Raw genomic sequence first — 20,896 nt, 5'->3', positions numbered from 1 at the left:
GTATGTGTGCGTGTGTGTGTGTGAGTACTTTAATGCCATTTTATGTTTTCGTCACACACACACACACACACACACACACGATATCTTCTTATCAACTATTACGTTTAATATAGATATAGGCCTATAGATAGATAGATGGATGGATATAGATATTATAGAAAGAGAGAGAGAGAGAGATAATAGATAGATAGATAGACAGACAGACAGGCACACTTTGGCTGCTCGCACGATCGATGACTTTCTTTTTTATTTTCCCATGTTGCAGTCATTCCCTGTTTGGTGGCGTGTAGCCAGTCCCTTGATACATCCGCCATGTTTCAAAATTGATAATGGCAAAATGTTTAGGAACTGTCGAAAGCAAAATACAACAAAGATGAAAATAATTTATCGGTGCAAGTAACTTCTGTTCCATAATGGTCATCCTAACCCAAATAATTATCACTTGTCTCCTAGTCTCGGTCGGATTATGATTACACTTGATTATTATATCATCAAAATAATGTAGAAAACAAAACAGATTGGGAGGAAGAGTGAAATGGAAAGTATGAGAGCGAGCTGGTCAAAAAAAAAGAACAAAAAAGTAACGGAGGGAATTATGGTGCTATCTTCACAACAGGAAAGAAAGCAAAAACAACAAGAACTAAGAATGAGAGTGGAAATCTTGGAAAAATTAAGAGTGTGGTACATCCTGCTCGACAGTAAGACCAGCAATCTAATTTCCTCTAGAATCTCGGCTATCTAGCCCCGTGGATCGCGCGAGCCAGCGACAGCCAAACATCGCGTCAGTCTAGCCCACCAATTTCATTACACCCTCTCCTCATATACCTACAATATGTATGGATTGTGATGAATGCGTTCACCTAATTGATGACAGCATCTCCGCCATCTCTTATCGAAAAATGATTCCGACAAATCTGACCGCATTTTTTGTTCCTGAAAACGATCCAAAAAAGAGCGTAACATCATCGAAACGATGGAGGAGGACTCCCTGGTATGAGATGGGAAGTCGAGAGCTCAGTCGGGGGGTAGGAGGATGACATCACTCTGCGCAGTGAGGCGTTCCTGTGAGATCGTTGGAAACTCGTGCCAATGCCCTAGAGACTATCGACCTTTTCTCAGACACTGCTCCAAAATTCGATGAAGCAATTTCGGGTAGGGGTGTTTTTGTTTTTGTTTTTCTTTGTCATGTCGAATTTTGTCTTTTTTTAAAAGATACTTTGAATTATTCTTATTTTCATGACTACGAGTCTTAATTTTGCCGAATCTCAATTTCACTGCCAGAAATGAGAAACTTAAATCATCAGTCTTTATGAAGCAACTACGTATTATGTATATTACATGTAATGATGATGATAATGATGGTAATGATAATAGATTTAGACGTAATATGTTCCTCTAAGTTCGGGTTAACATAATTATATCAATACTGTGTTTGCTGTGACATCGGCAGCTAATTTCATTTCCGCTGAAGCCCCCCCCCCCCCCCCCTTTTTTTTTAAACCAAGAAACTTCGGCAGTGACGGGAAGTTGAAATCTCTATGACTGCAAAGAAGGGGATGTCCCATTTAACGGGTCATTGTTTTAATTTCAAGAGTGAATCCTCTCGTGAAAATTAGATTTTTGTCGATTTCGCGACCTCCAGGATCAGACCGCGTCACTCTGACGTCAACCAAGTGGCCAGGGCATAAAAAGAAAAAGAAAGAGGAGCGCGCAACGTAGCTATAGGCCCTGTGGTTTGGTTACTTGCCGGACGTGAGCAGACCACTCTGGAAGCGGTTCAGCTCTCGTTGTGAATCGTTCGCCTGTCCTGGAGCAGTGCAGCTTGCATCATACCTTGTTTTGGCGGGATTTTGCAATAACGGATACTCTACATATACATCCCAAATCACAAATTCTCTCATCTTTCAAGGTTCTTCCGCCGGAGATTGGGGGGGGGGGGGGTGTGAGGGGAGGGTGGAGCAATACGTTCTCTTGTACCTGTCTGAAAATTTAAAGGGATGGTATAGTATTGGTGGAGATGAGAATTGGGCTTTTAACTTTTTGTGAGATACCAAGAAAACACTTATGATATAGTACAGAGCATACCATTTTAAGAGGAATTCAAAGTTTATTTGATGAAAATCGGGTTTGGAATGACTGAAACATCCAAAAACAAAGTAAAACAAAGCGATCGTAATAAAGTGTGGATCCCACACTTTATTAGAATCGCCCTTTTTTGGATATCTCAGCCATTGCAAGACCAATTTTCAGCAAATAAACGTTGAATTCCTCATAGAATTACATTCTCTTTCATATTTCATGAGAGGTTTCTCATTATCTCACCAAAAATGTTAGAAACCTGAAATTAGATCTCAACCAAAACTATACAATCCCTTTAAGTACGTCCCTAGCATCCATGACAACAGAAACAAGAACAACCACCAATGAGGGCTGATCGCGCTGCATTGATTAAGTCATTATAGTCGTCACCGTTTATCGGAATTGGGTGTCAAGTTTATAAGTAAATACAATGGCTGCTGCCAATTTCTTGATTGAATCTCGCCCAATCATGTTGGTATCTTTTTCTCTTTAACAAAGTGCTTCGATAATGAACGTTTGGCACGACCTTTATGGCTGGAGAAGAAAAAAAAACACCTGAATAATCACCATTAAAGGAAACACAATCGACATGAAATATAACAGCCGCCAACAACAACAGCTTACACTTCAAATCTCACCTGTGATTGATTACTGATATTTTACCGAATTAGGCTTGAGATGGCAAGCAATGCACGCACAAATTTCTTTACCTTGGGCATCACACACACACGCACACACACACATTTTTTTTTTGTTTTTCAACTATGTTTATTCTGTTCCATTCAAAGTAATAGAAAAAAAATAACAATTTTCATTTGCTACAATTGAAATGACGAAAATATACATTTGTGATCATAATAGCAAATTTGCTATTGCTGTACATAATGACATAACAAAAATTACATTTTCATGAACAATTATCAATTTACATACAGTCACTTCCCCTATGCTCTCAAAAAGAAATTGCTTAAATTTAACAGTGATAATTCAATTCTTCTAGCATTAATCTTAATAATCATCCAAATGAATAATGCAGCAAAATTATACAGTAATAAATAATGGAACCATATGCATACACGTGCAATGCATACATACACACACACACGCACACACACCTAAAAATGCACTCACCATTGCCACAAGATCACATGATCTCATACGTCACTTTTTCTACATGCACTTATACGCGAAATAACGCCGCCTACATGTATACTTACCAATTGGTGCCATCAACGGAGTTGAATAAGTGTGTATGAGGTATCTTTTTAATTTCTGTGACGATGCTGGTTGAACAGATAGTATCAATAGATTAAGATTATGATGATAACGTTGAAAATAATCATAAAGCTGAGGATATCATGAAAATATCAGTATGAGAACGAGAGAAAGAGAGAGAGAGAGAGATAAAGAGATGTTATCTGCCGAAATACGTTTTACATGATAAACCCTTGTGTCTTCACTGCGTTTAACGCGACAGATTATTCTGGTCGAACTCTCAACCCCCCCCCCCCCCCCCCCATCCGCATCACTCTGCAGCAATTGTATGATAATTACTATCCATCTATCTCGAAGCGATGGTCCCAAAAACGAAGCGCACTCCATATTTCCAGACAGAATTGATATGTACATGGAAAGGTTTTCTCATTTAGCGTTATATTTATACGGCAAGAGTCACCCCGTTGTATTGAGGTTTTATTTAATTTCACTGCTTCGACACCCATCCTTCAAACGGGATTTCAGAAGGATTGGTCATGAACGCTGTGGTTTGAATGTCGTGTCTGATTAATGAACTCAAGTATACTGGATAAATGAAACACTCTCAATCCACGACTACCGCGATGTCGACATCGAAAGGATGGAGCGATGTAAAGAGTGAAAATAACACACAGTTTTTGTGTGTGTGTGTGTGTGTGTGTGTGTGTGTGTGTGTGTGTGTGCGTGCGTGTGCGTGAGACATAGAGAGGGGGAGAGAGAGAAAGGGAGAGAGAACGTACTCGAGCATTTCAACATACACGCCATGAGATTTTGATTCGATGAGTCAACTGGCTATACGGTGATGAAATGCTCATCGGGTCAATGACCGTTGCGCGATCTTTTAACACTGTTTATGATTTTTTTTCACATTTGCTTTGTTTCTGATTTATCCCTTGAGTTCGACTAAAATCCATTTACTCTGACATAGTCGTAGAAATGCAGAAACATACGGAAAATGATAAAAGAGATAATATATATGTTTTGTGTTTACATTATTTCATGTCGGAATGCCGCTGTATATTCAAAATGAAGTTATTTATTAAGCAAAAATGTGTGACTCTGTAAACGCACGTAACGTTTTATTTTTCAATCTCATGCATCGAAGATGTACATCTTGGCTCGCAGTAGAAAACCAGAATGAAAGAGTTAATATTATAGTTATCACGCTCATACTATGCAGATACACACGCATTGCTGTCATGAAGAATTACACAAGTTTTTGTAACATGCTTGTTGGCTGTTTTTTTTTTTGTGTGTGTGTGTGTGTGAGTGTTTGTGTTCTTTTTTGCGTTTTTGCGACAAGGTTAACAGTCAGTCCGCAGCGCGAGCGAAAACGCACGTATTTATTCAAGTCGTATGCACGGCTGAGCGGTGCTTGCATACGTAATGAGCAGATACATGGTCATGAATAAATCCGTGTAGAACGAGTATTTCTTGTCAGTTTTTGACACTTTTAGTATCGACTGAAAGAGAAAACATTAGCAAATATGCTCATGATCAAAATAAAACGGAAAAGAAGAATATAGAATATCAAAATCTCTCTCGAAGCTCGGTGTTGTATTCAAGAATATTCCTTCACGTTTGACGCCAAAAAACTAACCTGAAATCTTTCATGCCCCTCTAAAATATGGTGAAGACTATGTCCGCTAAAGTATATAGTATCACGATAAGGGCACGTTTTCTCATCTTCAATTCAATACGGGTCAGGAACTAGCAAAATTCAGAGACATGTCTTGCGTCGAGTTTAAAAAAGATTATCCTCGCGTTCGCACCGGAATTCCGGGTCTGTGATTGGTCGAAATCTGTCGCAAGACGCGGCGTGTCGCATTGCGTAGTATCCATTGGCTGCTGACTCAATGCTGTGAGTTCAAAAACTATGTATCAGATAAAAGTGTAATTGATATGAGTAATAACTGAATAGAGTACAATTGAGTTGGAGGTAATTTGAAAATGAAAGCCTACTAGTATATTAGTTTCATGAAATCCATGATTTTTTTTTTAAATGTTAGGTTCCAGATTGTGATCGAATTTTCACTCTCTATACAAAACTTGAACTTTACACAGGAACCAATGATGTGTGAAGATGTGAGTGTGCACTTACAATGACCCTGAACAATGGACCTGGCTACCACCTGTCCCGAGCTCTGCTGCAAGGCACATGAATGCTTTATCAATTATTCATGTGGATTACCCTGAGCACTGCTATAGTCTGAATTCTTGACACAGGGTGAAATGCATGCACATGAAAGAAGTAAGCACATGTTTCCATGTGCTTGCACACACCACATTTCAGAATGAACAAAGACTAGCTGCGATAGTGGAATTCCTCATGAAGCATTCCAATCCTGGTCATTGTCCACGACCATTGTCTTGGTATCAACAACACACTCCACGCGCGTTCATTCACTACCCCACTTCCGGTATAAGAAAACATAATTTGCCTTGTTTTCAACAGGAAAATTCAAAACCTTCAAAATGGTGCCCCTCTTCGGTTTTTAATTGATCATACTCGCTCAAGTTTCACGATTGTGAAATCGAAGAAATTACGGAGATCTATTTTCAATACCAGTCAGGAACTAGCAAAACATCAAACTATGATCTAAAAGCTTCTTGAACACTGGCAAAATAATCGTTTCCTTTGATGCTAAAATGGACTACTATATTGAGATAAAAAATAGGGAAATTAGGTATCAAATTAATGAGCATAATCAGCTCTATAACTTACTCAACCATCCTGGGTCAAACATTGCACTGCGAAAGCTATGAAAGCTGTTGTTGCGACCTCTGCAAAAACTCTCGCAAAGTATCGCGAAATCTCGTCAGTCTCAAGGGCACAAACTGCGCAAACGTGATTCTGAATAAAATTGTCGTTCGAGCCTCATTATCGCACGAGCTGCGGACTGACTGTTAATAAACGGTTTGACTGAGAAAAGCGGAATTACAGTCAAGTCACTATGAACTTTGTTTTTAGCATTTCGACATTGATGAAACGTGATGATTCACTATGGTGTGCGTTTTGTCTTTACATTTATCTGCAGGATGTCGACTTCAGTTTTCCACCTCTCGTTGCCACTATGGACTTCGAAGACGGAATATACTCTACATCAGATGACATGCCTTCGACGTCGGCCTCGAGATTCATATCGCTGCTGGAAGACCTCGTCAACAAGAGAGCCGTAGACGTCGAGTCGTCTCAGCTTCCGTCGTCGTCGCTCTCCTCCAGCTATTCGTGGTCGTCACTGGGAAGCTCCGGCGATGCTGTCCCCTCCGTTCGGCGAGCGTTGTCCGGGAGGTCGGGCACCGCTGTCGTCGGAACTGCCGCCGTCTCATCGGACGACGCGCTTGTGCTCAACCGTGCGCGCGCGGCGCGGACGCGCACACATGTCCGCCGTCCGTGGCGGCAGAACGAAATGGACTGCGACGGCGTTGGGATCGATATGCCAGCACCCTTTACGTCCAAATACGTGGCGTACACGAACGCAAGTGAGTTTGAGTGCATGACAAAACAAAACTACACTATCGTGCAGCATTGTCTAATCATTATCATTCCCTCAGACAGCCTTGTCTACTTACAGCCATATTCCAGCCGTCCCTTATGATTTCCATTTTTTTTTCACCCCTTTATTTCGTTCTATCCTCTACATCAAATCTGCCATCTTGCCTGGTGATTTAGTTGACGACTCGCTTTGCTGCCAACAAAGTAAGCAAAAAAAGATTTCACTGTTGACCCTACAGGAAGTCACAGACGTAATCAAATGAGGGTTGCAACGTAATGCTGATCGGGTCTCATTTCAGATGGACCACAAAGAATTATGGATGCACAGAACACAGAATACATAAACCTACCACATTCTCCGCTTTTGTCATGTGTAATTGACCAACCAAGTTGGCCCTGTTCCACTACCTGTTCGGCCCATTTATCCGCAGGCGTGTATTGTCAGTATTTTGTTTAATGTCACGTGGATCATGCAGCACGCAGTCAAAAGGCTGGTGTATACAATGGTTCAAAAGTAATATGCGGTTTGATATTATATCAATCAAATGCGGTTTGTATGTCAACGAAGAACATTTTCAAACGCAACACTCTTCATTAAAGTATTCCGAGAAATTTGCCATAAAAGTTTGTTGACATCCATTGCATCAGAACTTAGCCTCCTGTTTTATACCCTGCTATTATCCCTTCTTTCTTTTCAGTTGTTTTTATCGTATTATTTGTCTAATTATCATTTTCTTACATAAGCGACATATTTTTCCATTGTCAAACTCTCCTTTACTACATCGGTTACCTCTCTGATTGGTTGTTGCACAGTTTGCTTACTTTTTAGTGTGTTGCGTTGTCTACTAGTATTTTGTTAGTTCCGTTTATTTGCCCCTTCTCTTCCAGTTCTTCTTTCAATGTCGGAACATCGACGTTATATGCCTTTATATCTTTCTCAATGAGAGAGATTTCTACAAAAGAAAAATATTCTTCACATACTTGCTAAAGAAATTTACCACTTCCGCAATTTAGCCACTCATCGCATCGTCGTGTATAGAACAGCCATTGTAGCCTCATGGTGTAACGAACAAATTGATTCCAAGACTTCGATTGTGCGGATATGTTTTTTCATAAGTTGTTACTGTGTTAGCAAGTTAATATTCGAAGCTCTTTTCACGTGCATCTCAATATTGTCCCTCTTCACCCCCCCCCCCCCCCCCTTCATCACGAAACTATGAATCCCCCACATTATATATACAATATACACACGTAATTATCCGGTGTACTTAGTATATGCATGGTTTGTTTTTAACACCGGCCACAGTTCCTCTTTTTCGCAGAAAGTACAAAGTTCGCACAAGTCATGTCGTAGGACCTATACGTTTCACTGATTTTATTAAGGGCAAAAAAGGGATATAAATCTTCCCATCTGTAGTATACTGTTCACGGTGAAGGATACGTAGTTCAGTAGATGAATAAGGAAATAAAGGGTTTTAGGAGATATTTCTGCAGTAAGCAGAAGTTTTGTATGTGCACTTAGAAAACAAACCGATAAAAAGTTACCCAGTGTATTAAAAATGAAGTGAAGGAAAAATCCATACCATTCAGTTCATGAGAAGCAAGTGACGTCGAATTGCAGTTTATAAGACTGAACTCAGGGGCCCGTTTCATAAAACTTGTCATCAGTGACAAGTTTTGTCATAGGTGTGACGAGCTAATGAAATCCTTGCATCTGATTGGCTGAGAGAAAATTTGTCATAGAAATGTGGCAGTTGTCACTGATGACAAGTTTTATGAAATGGGCCCCAGGTCTATTTGATATAAAATAGCCTTTGGCAACCCTACAACTCCCTTTCGAAAATGCCCATCCCCCCTCCCACCCCTCCCCTCTTCTCCCCTCATCCTAAAACCACTTTGTAGGTTTACGTTTATTATTCTCAGAGGGAACCAATCGTTCTGTTCAGCGTGAAGAAGAATTACTTGTAGTCTATACGTGATGAACTTTTCGTATGATGAGATTAATTCAACAAGTTCGCTATAATCAGATACAACAAATCTCAGATATTCTGCTGATACGCTCTTATTTCGCACACGCATACTTCTCGCTTCAACGTAATTCGAGCCAAGCGAAGCGTGCATGGTAATTTTTCAGTTCGTAAAAAGTTCAGAAGTCTTTCTTTCCCAGCCAGCTCTGAAAATAGAATGAATGAAAAGAGTACAAACATGTTTACAATCAAGTTCGACTCTTTGCAGCCGCTGCAAGAGAAAAGAAAATACGGTACAAGCAGCCTCCTTATCCGAGCTTTCAGAAATTGCGTGGGAGGTGGCGATTCTAACAATATCATTGCGTTCCCATTGAAGATGTCCTTGATATTGTGTTCCCTGTCGCCTCCCAAAATTAGACGTTCATATTATCTTCTCTTCACTCCCCCCCCCCCAAAAAAAAAGAGAAAAGGAAAGGAAATCAAACACACATACACACAATACACAGCATGTCGTCTGTTTCGATAAGGGGTGAATACATTTTTTCAATGTTTCCACAGCTGTACATGATTTAGTGTCTTTTAGAACAATTTATCGACATGAGCGGGATTCATGTAAAAACCAGACTGTTGTGGACTCTAATACAAGTCATTTCATGGATTCAGCTTCGAGCTTTGAAGTTACGATTTGCAGCAACAAAAATCATGCGAAGCCAGAACGCTCTTTGAAAACATCAGTCTGCCATCAACCCAGCCATATGACAGTTTTTGAACTAGCGCTTTTAAGGTTCTTATCAATTGTCCTTTGGTATCATGAGTATATTATGAATGTATGAAATGAAAGCTCTAAAGGAAGAAGGGAGATCTATACTGTTGGAATCAAGTATCATGTTCGGACTTTAAGACTTGTGGTTTTGTTCAAATTGTACACATGCTTTAGAATCAAAGCATGTTAAACTGACGGCTCAAAGTTCAAGAGAGGTAAACTCCTTCATTCAGCCTGTTCAGCAAAGCACTTCCCATTATCAACAAATTCATATAAACTATGTCTGAAGTTCAAAAACATGTAATCTGCGGACAGCTTTTCTCATACTATCGAAGCACTATTCTTTCACTTTGTATTTTCTTTGTGTGTGTGTGTGTGTGTGTGTGTGTATAGATGTCAGTCCAATCAGACCAATTTGAAATAAGATTGCTTTCATGCAGAAAGTCTTTCATCAGAGCTATATCCCAGGGTAGCCCATTGTACCTTGTTTACGATGAATCACCCCTTGTTATAATTGGTGGCGGCTTCCACAACTCTAGGATTATGAAGGCGTCTCTCCAGTCACCCCTCATAACAACTGAGGGGCCTCGCGATCATAAACTTTGGACGCCTGTAAGTGACCCTTGTAAAATAACACCCAAAGATGTCATGTGATTTGCTCGCTTCTGGGGATTCCCCCTTCATTGTTCGGGTTCTTGTTTATCATTGTTAACATTTAGTCAGTATATAGATTACAATACTTTGCATAAACCGCTATACATGCAGCGATTGCGAAACATTGTCCCCAATCCTGTTTATCCACCCCACAATCCCTCTCTCCTCAGATGACCCATTTATTACGTGCATTAACTACACTAAGTTCTGTGGAACAAGTATTAACATTGTTAGTCTTTGCAAGGACTGAGCATGTTGTCCAACCATGTGGAAACAGCATATCTTTGGAATCTTATTGCCTCTGGAATAAAATCCTCTTCATATTATAAACGGTGTACTATACTGCTAATAATAGTGCTAACAACAATACATTCCTGTATAGCGCATATCAGAACTGAAAGAACTGTCAATGCGATCCGGGAAAACACTTCATTTTACACTTAGAATACAAAACAATATTAAGCAGTAAGGCACATTGTCTGAAAATCTACAAATAGTTTAATGGGATGCATCATTGAAAAAAAAAAATGCTTGAAATCGTTTCTTAAAGAGGGCGATGTTATGCTAACAAGCGAAGAGAACAGGGTATCGATAGTTTCACAGGGTTTCATGCATTAACGAGCACAACTCGCTTGAAATGATTATAGCTCATTATTTCAGAAGCCTTCCGTTTCAAGTCAGTCATGCTCTGTTGATATCATCTGACCTATTTTCTGCTCATGCGCAAAATGATATCTCCTCACTGGGCCAATGGCATGCATAATTTAGATCAGCAAGATTTCCAAACACACACACTGTTGTGACTGAAATAGCGCTAGTAAGTAATGGCTCTAAAAGAACTCTGTTTGTGTCAACAAACAGCATTCCGACGCAATTATTTTGCCCGAAGTACGTACGATTGGGTTTACGCTCGAAGCACCGTGAAGCGTAAACATAATAGGGAGAAACATATCTCCTTAAATTGATGATTATTCCTTGAGTGAAAGGTTGTAAGTATTGGTGTATTATGGCATAACAAAAGTAGCCCGTTGGATTGTTGGGAACACCTGTGTATACGGCTGTGGTTTTTCGCCTTGAGTTTCACATTTTCTTTTCCCAATGTCTTTTGTTTTGTTTGTTTTGTTTTTTCGTTAGTTTTGTTTTTTCTTGCTTTTTTTTTCCAAATCTCAGCTTCAGACTGGCTGTTTTGTTTTGGGATTTAACAACCAAAAACCAGGGGCTATTTTTACTGCATCAACAACCAGCCGCTCACAGAATTAATGTAACGTGATATTAAAAGGTAAAGATGCATGTTATCAATGTGAGGTTATTAAAGGAGCGAGTTGGGTCTAGGAACGTTGATGATAACGTTCATTCTGTTCACCGGGAAATTTGACATGATATTGGCAAGTGTAAACATGATTATGAATTACGATATTAACGAAATATTTGCAACAAAGCATGTATGGATGGTAACAGCCACTTTTTCCCAGCGCACAGCAAATACTCGACATTTCCAAACTGTGAACAACAATAACGAATCAACAGTGCTCAGCGTTATCATGTGAACCGCTGTCATACATACCTGCACTACAACGCAACATTTTCTCACCTGCTCTGTTTTCCCCAACTTCAGAGGAATTGATTGACATGTGTGCCTATTTTGAAGCATTATCCCTTGGCTCAGAGAACAGACGTCACACACGTCTAAAAACATAATAGGTGTCATGTGATTGCGGTTAACGCCCCTTGTTCGCTTTCAACGGGGGGGGGGGGGGGGGGACCTTCGTGGCATTATCCGTTATATTTACTGGATGATACGTTATGGAATGTGTTTGGTAGAGGCGTATATAGAGACAACGCCCATCATTCACCTATATCCACTCCCTCAAGTTTTACAGCGCTGTTATTGTTCGATTTGTCGTCCATATCACATTTTCAAACGAGAACTAAAAAACACCCTCATAATCCAGTATACTTCTGACACATAAATATTCATACCACCTGGTCAACAAACACCCTAAACAATGAGTTCACGGCCATAACTGAAGTAACATTCACCTCATCACACTGATACACAAAATAACACTCAACGTACAAACCAAGATTCATCCCAACACAATGCACACCGCACTGCACCGCACTTCCTTCGCACAATTACTTCCCACTCAGTGAGTGGCAAGATTTTCTTTATGTATCTCTTCGTTGTGCCCTTTGCACAATTACCCCCCACTCAGTGAGTGGCAAGATTTTCTTTATGTATCTCTTTACCTGGGGCCATCTTCCTCGTCAAGCTTAGCTTATGATGATGGTCCCCTGCATTTCATTTTTATCATTTCCTATTGCTTCCTTTCATATATGATATTCGTTCTTGAAAAAAAAAGAAAATGTATGTAAGATCCAAACGTTACGAATATTAGCTGTGTAAATGACTATGTAAGTATTTTGTTGATTTGTTGATTTGTATTGATTTTGAAATGCAGAAATAAAAACTGAACTGAACTGAACTGAACTGAACCTTTCCAATTGTGTCCTAAATAGGGGTAATTTCGGGTTTTTTATATATCTCCATTTCGAATTCCGAAATTCTGAATGAGCTTTGTGGTGGCAGTCTTATAAAAAATGATACAAAAAATGACGAAGTCAATTTCTGCCCCTTTAAAGATGGAGAGGACTGCAAGGAGTTGTATAACGGTACTAATGACATGACCTCTATGCATCAATGTCTACAAAATCAACCAGGCATATACGGCCGTTGATAATTATAGTGATCGAAGAATGTCTGCGTTCGTTGAATGCAGAGCATGGCACCATATCGTCGGAGCTTCCCTTATTCATCCGTAAAATTATAACATCCGATTGCAAAATGGTCTCGAAAAACAACACAGTGTAGTCATCGTGGTTGCATGCTATGGGCCTAAGTCTGCTTTTTCCAGCCGCGAATTGCTGTGACGCACAAGAGAACATTCATTTTGTTTGATCGTTTGCCCAATGTATCAGTTACCAGCCAAGGAACTTAAAAGGAAAATGAATCAAACTGTCTCTTGTTTTGCTTCATGTTGATCTGCAATTGCATATTTAACATTGGTTACAGCGCCAATAAAGTTTCAAACAAGTTTAAGAAGAAATTAAAGGATATTATCATACAGACGATGAAAGTGAATAAAATGGATGGAATGATAGATTGATAGACAAAAAAGGTGGATGAGGACAGAAAAGAGAAGAGGGGACACGTGCGTATGTCGGCGTGTTCCTGTCAATCACACAGACCACCTACTTAAATTAATTTGTCTGACAAACACACCACGGAGTTATTCTGTTAAGTGGAAAATGACGTTAACATGGAATGACATGGCTGCTCTCACTCGTAACCGCTGCTATGTCAACTGACGTTACGATCCGGCTGGCAAACCCGGTGAGAAATCTTAAAAACAAACTTCGAGCCTGTTTAAGAGCTATTTTAAACACCGAAACAAAACTCGTTAATTGTTCAGTTTCCCTCCCTTCTTCTGCAGTTCTCTCTGTTTATCTGTTTTTATTCCGCAGTGGTTTCATACGTTCGTCCTAAAACGGATTTGAAGAGATTATATGGACCCTTTTGACTACATCTCTAACGCATCTTTGCCTTATCTATACACGGTCACTTATAATCGTTTGGAAATCAAAGATAATGTCATGTAACGGTGAAAATGTGCGTGTATGATACGTATTCGAACTTGTGGTATTTTGGATGACCTCATATTAATAAGATCACTTCATGACCTTTGTTGGAAAAAAAGATACTTATCCTTTTGTTCTATCACTATAAGCTATGATGATTTTAGATATTACGTTCTCGCTCTATACTTTCTGCACGGTAAGAAGATTTCACAATTTAGTCACACTCCGTTGAAGCGATTTCGATGGGGGTCTATCTATCGTATAAGAACTTGATTGAATCATGCACCGCATAGTAACTATATCTGTTATTTGTGTTTGCGTTTTCTCGTTTTCTTTCATAAAATCCTGCCAACGGAGATAGTCAGATAACCTTATCAGTGTCGCGTGTCATTCATAGAATACGGATTGCCAGTCACCATGCAAGTGCATCCAAAGACTACAGTATTAATTATAAAAGTGTTATCTTGATGTTCCCAAGATAAGTGACCCGGATGTTCATCTTCGTAAAGCGTCAATGATTATACGTTATTGCCAGCTATCAGGTGCAAACATAATGGGCAAACTTTTTTTAAAATTGCCCCATCACTTTTTTAAATGTTTCTAATGAAGGTATATTTGTGCTTGATACGAGAAAATTGGAAAATATTGGAATTATTGGAAAATTGAAGATGTCATCGTTACGGGGATAAAATTCGTAAAAGGTCATCTGAAAGGCCGCATGAACTGTACACAGGAGACGTTGTGTCACAGTCCCATGCACAAGTGAATTTGTGCGTGTCTGTTTGTGCGTACGTGTATAAAATGTGCACACCACGTAGGAGCTGAATGCATACTTGTTTTTTTTTTCAATGATGATGGAATTTGGGTTGATTAATATTGCTCTAAAAGTCCAGAGATTAAGGTTTGTTTAAGCTCATCTGTGATAGTCAAAAGAAAAGAGAGAAGTAGATCGAACGCAACGCGGATGATCGATAACATTTAATACAAAATATAAAAAAGGAGGGCGTCGCACTTTGAGTGTAATTCAAGTTGTCAATATCTGGTAGTCTAATTACGAACACGTCAAAACCAAGACTCGATCCAGTTTACTGTCGGGAGATTAGTAATGGCAGGTTCACATGGGTCGGAGATATCACTATTAATTTAATATATTACAAAATCCTTTTTCTTCCTGATCTTTGACGGGTGAGGGGAGGGGGAGGGACGGATGAGGAACGGATAGGCTGAGATGTGTAACTATAGGGTCTGCAGTGTAACTGTGCACGGTATGACCTCTCTCTTTCGTCGAAACCAGCGTGTGGTATAGACTCGACCATGGAGCTATGACAAGGGTATGGTAGTTTGCAGGCACAAACCCTTGTTGGTCGTAAAGGAGTCTGCGCCAAGACTACTACATGCACCACTTTGGCACTGTCCCATAGGCCCTGTGTTGAAGCTTCTAAGGAGAGGCTGCTGTGTAGTGGTGCGTGTATTAGTCTTGGCGCATGCAGACTTCTATACGACCAACAAGGGTTTGTGCCTGCAAACTAAGGGTATGGTGGGGACGGACCAAGGGCCAGGGAAGAAACCGCGCGTCACCTGTCAATCTCACGGACAATAATGACAACATCGATGCTTTAACAGTTCTCTCCTCTTTCTCCTCCTCCTCCTCCTTCTTACATACAAACAAAGACACACACAGACACACAAACATACAGACACACACTCACAAACTGACTGTGTCATCATTCTATTCATGCGCTGTTCTTTCTTTCCATATAAATTATGGTCAGCCCAATATTACTATTCATTGATTTTATTGTCGCATCTATTTTCAAAATCATTGCTATATAACCTGAGTCAATAATTTCGATTATGATCATCGTGATATAGGTATTCGTTTTATTCCTCCCCCCTCCCCCCACCATCAGTTCAATCCATGTCAGACATGACGAATCAACTTTACCAGCTCGGTCTGTCGATGTCCATCAATTAATACGTTCCTCTCTTCCATTGTCTGATGTCTGATCATAACAAATCACAAACGTCTGGTCAAATTTACTTTTTTTTTTCTCGTGATAGGAGTGCGAGAACAGCTTCACAATGCTGCATCAACTTGACTTAATAATGGTGGCATGGAAGATTAATGATGACACATGCACCGTGATGACGATGCTACATTACTAAAACGTGTATCACCATTCTACAAAATAGATGATTATAATTGTTATCACGTTTATAGCTCATGTATATAGCGGCGTATGTAGCAAGTTAACAGTGATGTTGATTGACCATGTCTATACGATATCATTTCGGGATTCCCATTGTTGTCGATTCGGGACAGTACAATGTTTATCCTCGATGACTGACCAGCAGTAAGATAAAATCTTAGCGATTATGGTTTGAAATTTGTATCTTGAACGGCGAAATGCACATTATCAATATCCCTATCTGAAGCAATATTTTTTTTTCTTTCTTTTAACGATGCCATGACTCCCAAAAGAACAGTCTTGATCCTTGCATATGTAAATCTGTTAAAAAAACAAAACGAAACAAAACAGAATGTCTGATTCTGGCGTTGTTGTTGTTGTTTTCGCTATGACCAGGCATGCACCACTGACTCAATTGACTCCAATGATGTCGACACTTTTCTCTGAGTATAGACTTTACACGTGTGACATGTATTTTCTACTTTATTCTTTTCTCCCAAATGTGAGAGATGATACTCGGTATTCAAATTCTGTTTTTAATTCATCTCCCCCCCCCCCTTCCCCGCTTCTGTTTCCTCCTTATTTCACAGGCTATGGCATTTGTGGCGTTCGACCCACTCCGCCAGGCCGCAACGTCCAGCGGATTGTGGTCGGCAGTGGGGCAGCGAACCGCTGGCCCTGGCAGGTTATGCTCGTCAATGCTACGACGGGCGAGCCGTTCTGCGGAGCAACGCTGATCACCAACGAACACGTTCTGACGGCAGCCCATTGCTTTGACGGGTAAGTGTTCGACAAAAACATGGCAACTACAACAACAACATCATAATCAGCAACAGTAACAATAACAATAACAACAACATCAACAACAACAACAGCGACATAAGAAGATAGATAACACCAGTTATGCAACAACAAAGCAATGATAGTTTTGCAGGAAAAGGTGAGGGGATTGTTGCACCATCTGTTCATTTTTTGTGGAAAAAAATAAAAGATGAAGTAAATTTGGCCAATTTGAGATGATGGCTCCATAAACTTCATGTACATGGCGTTCTGTGACCCAATTACAGCTATCCTTTATAGAACCTTTCGTTTTTGTCTCGCTAGAGATATGGATGGTTAATTCTTATCAGTCAGCTATATTTAGTAGCAGAACTGCGATGTGTGATGTCAGAGAGAAACCGGGTAGGTCGACCATGTCGAGACCAGTAGAATATCTTGAAATATTTTGAGGAGATGATTCTAAATGAAGAAACTCATGATGCAGGTATACTTTTTACTAGATTGGAAAGTAATTTTAAGACGTGCTATGGAATATCGTAAAAAAACACAAACATATAGAAAAAACTTCTGACACGATTAATTCGCCCTCTAGCAAACGTAACTAAACAAAACAAATTAAAAACACTTCGAGTTTTCATTTCCCCTCGTCTTCCATCAAATTGCATATATTAGCGAAACAAATATTCATGCAGGGTTGGTTTTGGAGTTTTTTGTTCTTCATGAACACAAGAGTATGGTGAAGTCAGTTAGAATTATAAAAAAAAAAGAGATAGTTGATAATAAAATACACTCACTGTAGTGTACGGCAGATTTTATTATACAAGGTGTTTGCCTTTTATGCACTTAGTCGCAGCTGCTAAAGAGTCGGTGTTAAGTCGCCTGATAGGCGTTGATAATGATACTTCGTGGGCCTGCGTGCTACTATAGTATAGGAGAAATTGTGCCCTTGGCCAGAGTTCCAGAGTCGTTTACACTGTAGTGATTTAATCAGGCTCTATTACATTAAGAAAAAGTGCACAAGGTTACTGCACTCTGCTTCATAAGCCCGTCGATAACACGCACCTGGGGCACGCTCTATAATGTTACTTGTGCGAATTGTCATTCATAATAGTGTATACAAGGTATACGTTGATTATACTTAAAATTCTCTTTTCGGCCCTACTCTGGAACCATGACAATGGCATAAAGCCTGTTACGAGCAACTCTTGCGAACTAGTTGTAAATTAAAGACTGTCGCATTAATACGCGAAAAAAAAAATAATGTCGCGACAGGTCGCGTATCTGATTATTATTGTGGGAGGGGACTTCGAACCTATAAGGAGAGAACCTAGATTGAAACGTATACGGTAGTGAGTCAATAGGAAGTAATTTGCGCGATGCGGCTATCGATAGTGCTGAGAGTGTCAACACTAACCTGTTTCGATGAATGTCGAATAGAGTTGCATGATACACGTCAAAGAGAGACAACAAAAACAGAAAAAGGCAAAATATATAAATAACATCTCGAATCGATGCAGCTGGAATTGAGGAAATTTACGAAATCATCTCAACTTACGGCTGCGACACATTACACCTACAAAAACACAAGTATATTGAAAGAAAATAAAAGCCTTTTTATGAAATCTGGCCTTGTTATGAAATCTTTAAAAAAATAATCATTTTTTTTTTCCCAGTTGGAAAGTCTGCCAGTGTCCTTTCATGATGTTGCAGAGATTTTCCAATTGTGCCGATTTGCATGCATTGTCTGACAACATACTATTTCAAACGGCATAATTTACCTTTAACGTCCTTCCTGTCATCACGGAGAATGAAGACATCCTGCCCACGAAACCACTGACTTTTACCGACTTGGCAACTTAACGAGATACGTAATTAATTTGCCTTATACACTTGACCTACAGGGAAGAAAAACACATTGATGTCGCAGTGTACAGGATAACACGGTGGCTGAGTGTCCTTTGCGTGAAAAACATACCACCCAATCAATTTCAACCATTGCTAAACGTCACAATGCCGTAGATTTTTACCTGTCATGTTGGCAATTACCATACAGCACCTGGGCCGAGTTGTTGCCTATAGTGCAGTTCTTATACGGCAGTTCACAGAAATGCAATTGTAGCCATTATAGTCATTGTCACTTTAGCAGGTGCAAGAGCTTAGATGCCCAGCTGTCTTTCCATATCGATTAACTCGGAAGTCATTATATTAGTTATCATAACATGCAGACGTTACATTTCAACTCGAACAATGTCACAGTCCGCAAGGTATTGATTCAGGCAAGACAATACAGAAAGTCCCGAACAGAAAATGCTCTGATGAAAAAAAAAAATAAAACAAACAAACAAAAAAAAAACCCCAGAAGAAGAATATTCACGTATTTGAAAAGTCAAATCGTGAGTGTTAATTGACAACATTGACTCTTGATAGGTTTTAACACAAAGAAGCCTTAAAAAAACGTAGGAAACCTAGTTGCGACAACATAAATGCACACAATGGATGTAAAGTGATTTCGATTGCAAACTCTCTGATGTAGAAATCCTCCAAAATTGAGAAATGATTATAATGATCACATTAAAGACGAATTGACTGCCTATACAGCGCACAAATTTGCAAACATTATCTTTTCCACAATATTAAACATGGTTTTGTTCCCCAAACTACAGGAAGGACACCAGTGACATTACGGTGCGCATTGGGGAGCACGATCGTTCGTTTCCCGAGGGTAGCGAAATGGACTTCGACATCGAATGCCTGCACGTCCACCGCTGCTTCGAGCCCGACACCTACCGCTACGATATCGCGCTCATCAAGCTGGCGACGAGCGACGACCACCGCGTCGTGTTCAGCGACCACGTGCGGACGGCCTGTCTGCCGGAAGAAGGGGAATTCGAGGCCAGCGATACCTGTTACGTCACGGGATGGGGATACACAGGTATTTACTTGAAGAGCCTTGCCTCTAGTTCAGCATCAATGTGAAAGCATTTTTTTCTATATTTTGCGCACTCCTGCGTAGAACAAAATAAAAGTCATGACACATTATATACAGTATATCGTGCTTCAATCTGGGACCTGCTGTGCTCCATACAGATTTAGAATTTCAACTGCCATGGGTATTTTCGTGTAGGAGCCTATCGTGTAATTAGCGTCATTCGTACAGGATATGAATAACTCTTTAACTGCGTGTAGTTAGAAAAAAAGTAGAAAAAAGGTCAAGGATTGATGGATAACTAACTGTGAAAACGACGATTTGTATCATAGATAAATTGCAGAAATTGAATACTTGAAATTGAAAAGAAAAACTAAATGATGCTTATCATTTTATGAAAAATTCCTTGAAGTATGACTTATGTGGCTTGTCAAAAGTAAATATTGTCGTGGAATCTTATATGTTGTTTAGTACAGTCCGTCATCTTGTCAATAACCTACAAAATGACTTGGTCAGTACGTATCGATGACAACAGATCAGCTCCGCTAACTTCCTACACAATGCACTGTAACCTAAGCCCGTACGGATGAAGAAGCAGGCGGAAACCATCAGTCAGTATCAGACAAAATAATGCATTCTGTTTGTGTGTGTATATAGGTGGTTTACAAACTATTGAGATATTCGGAATTCATACTTTCATCTGTATTGTTCTTTAAACTCTGCAGGTTTCGTAGATTTCTTCTTGGGACGCCGTCCAAACGTTCTGCAGGAGGCGACGGTCCCACTCCTTAGCAACCGCGACTGCAGGGGTGCATACGGCACGCGCGTCAAGCACAAGATGGTGTGCGCTGGTACGACCGAACCTGGAGAACGAGCGGACACCTGCAAAGGAGACAGCGGGGGCCCGATGGTCTGCCAGTCGCGGAATGAGGGCCCGTTCAAGCTCTGGGGTATTACGTCGTGGGGGGACAACTTCTTCTGCAACCCAGACCCCTCCACCCAGGTGCCCGGCGTGTACACGCGGGTGGACAAGTACCTGAAGTGGATCCAGAGAAAGCTGAGGACAAAGAAATGCCCATCGTAGAAGGAACAGGCTGTTGTTGGCGGGAGCGCTGTATGTTGCCGTCTGAACGAGTTGGCCGTTTCATT

At 40.1% G+C, this 20,896-nt stretch overlaps 1 protein-coding gene across 1 annotated transcript; it reads left to right on the top strand.

The window, feature by feature from the left end:
* The first annotated feature begins 973 nt into the window (after positions 1-973).
* On the top strand, positions 974-20,831 carry LOC139725458 (chymotrypsinogen A-like). Its single transcript, XM_071636533.1, has 5 exons — positions 974-991; positions 6,372-6,816; positions 16,632-16,821; positions 19,485-19,753; positions 20,473-20,831. Exons 1-5 carry the CDS (start codon positions 974-976, stop codon positions 20,829-20,831), a joined length of 1,281 nt encoding a protein of 426 aa, XP_071492634.1.
* Positions 20,832-20,896: the final 65 nt, after the last annotated feature.

The sequence above is a fragment of the Diadema antillarum genome, unplaced genomic scaffold (genome assembly GCF_040938485.1).
Source record: "Diadema antillarum isolate AM-2024a unplaced genomic scaffold, OU_Dant_1.0 seq00000041_RagTag, whole genome shotgun sequence".
In the NCBI taxonomy this organism is placed as follows: domain Eukaryota; kingdom Metazoa; phylum Echinodermata; class Echinoidea; order Diadematoida; family Diadematidae; genus Diadema; species Diadema antillarum.
The sequence above is the reverse complement of the archived record's forward strand: the minus strand, read 5'-3'. Positions and strand labels throughout refer to the sequence as shown.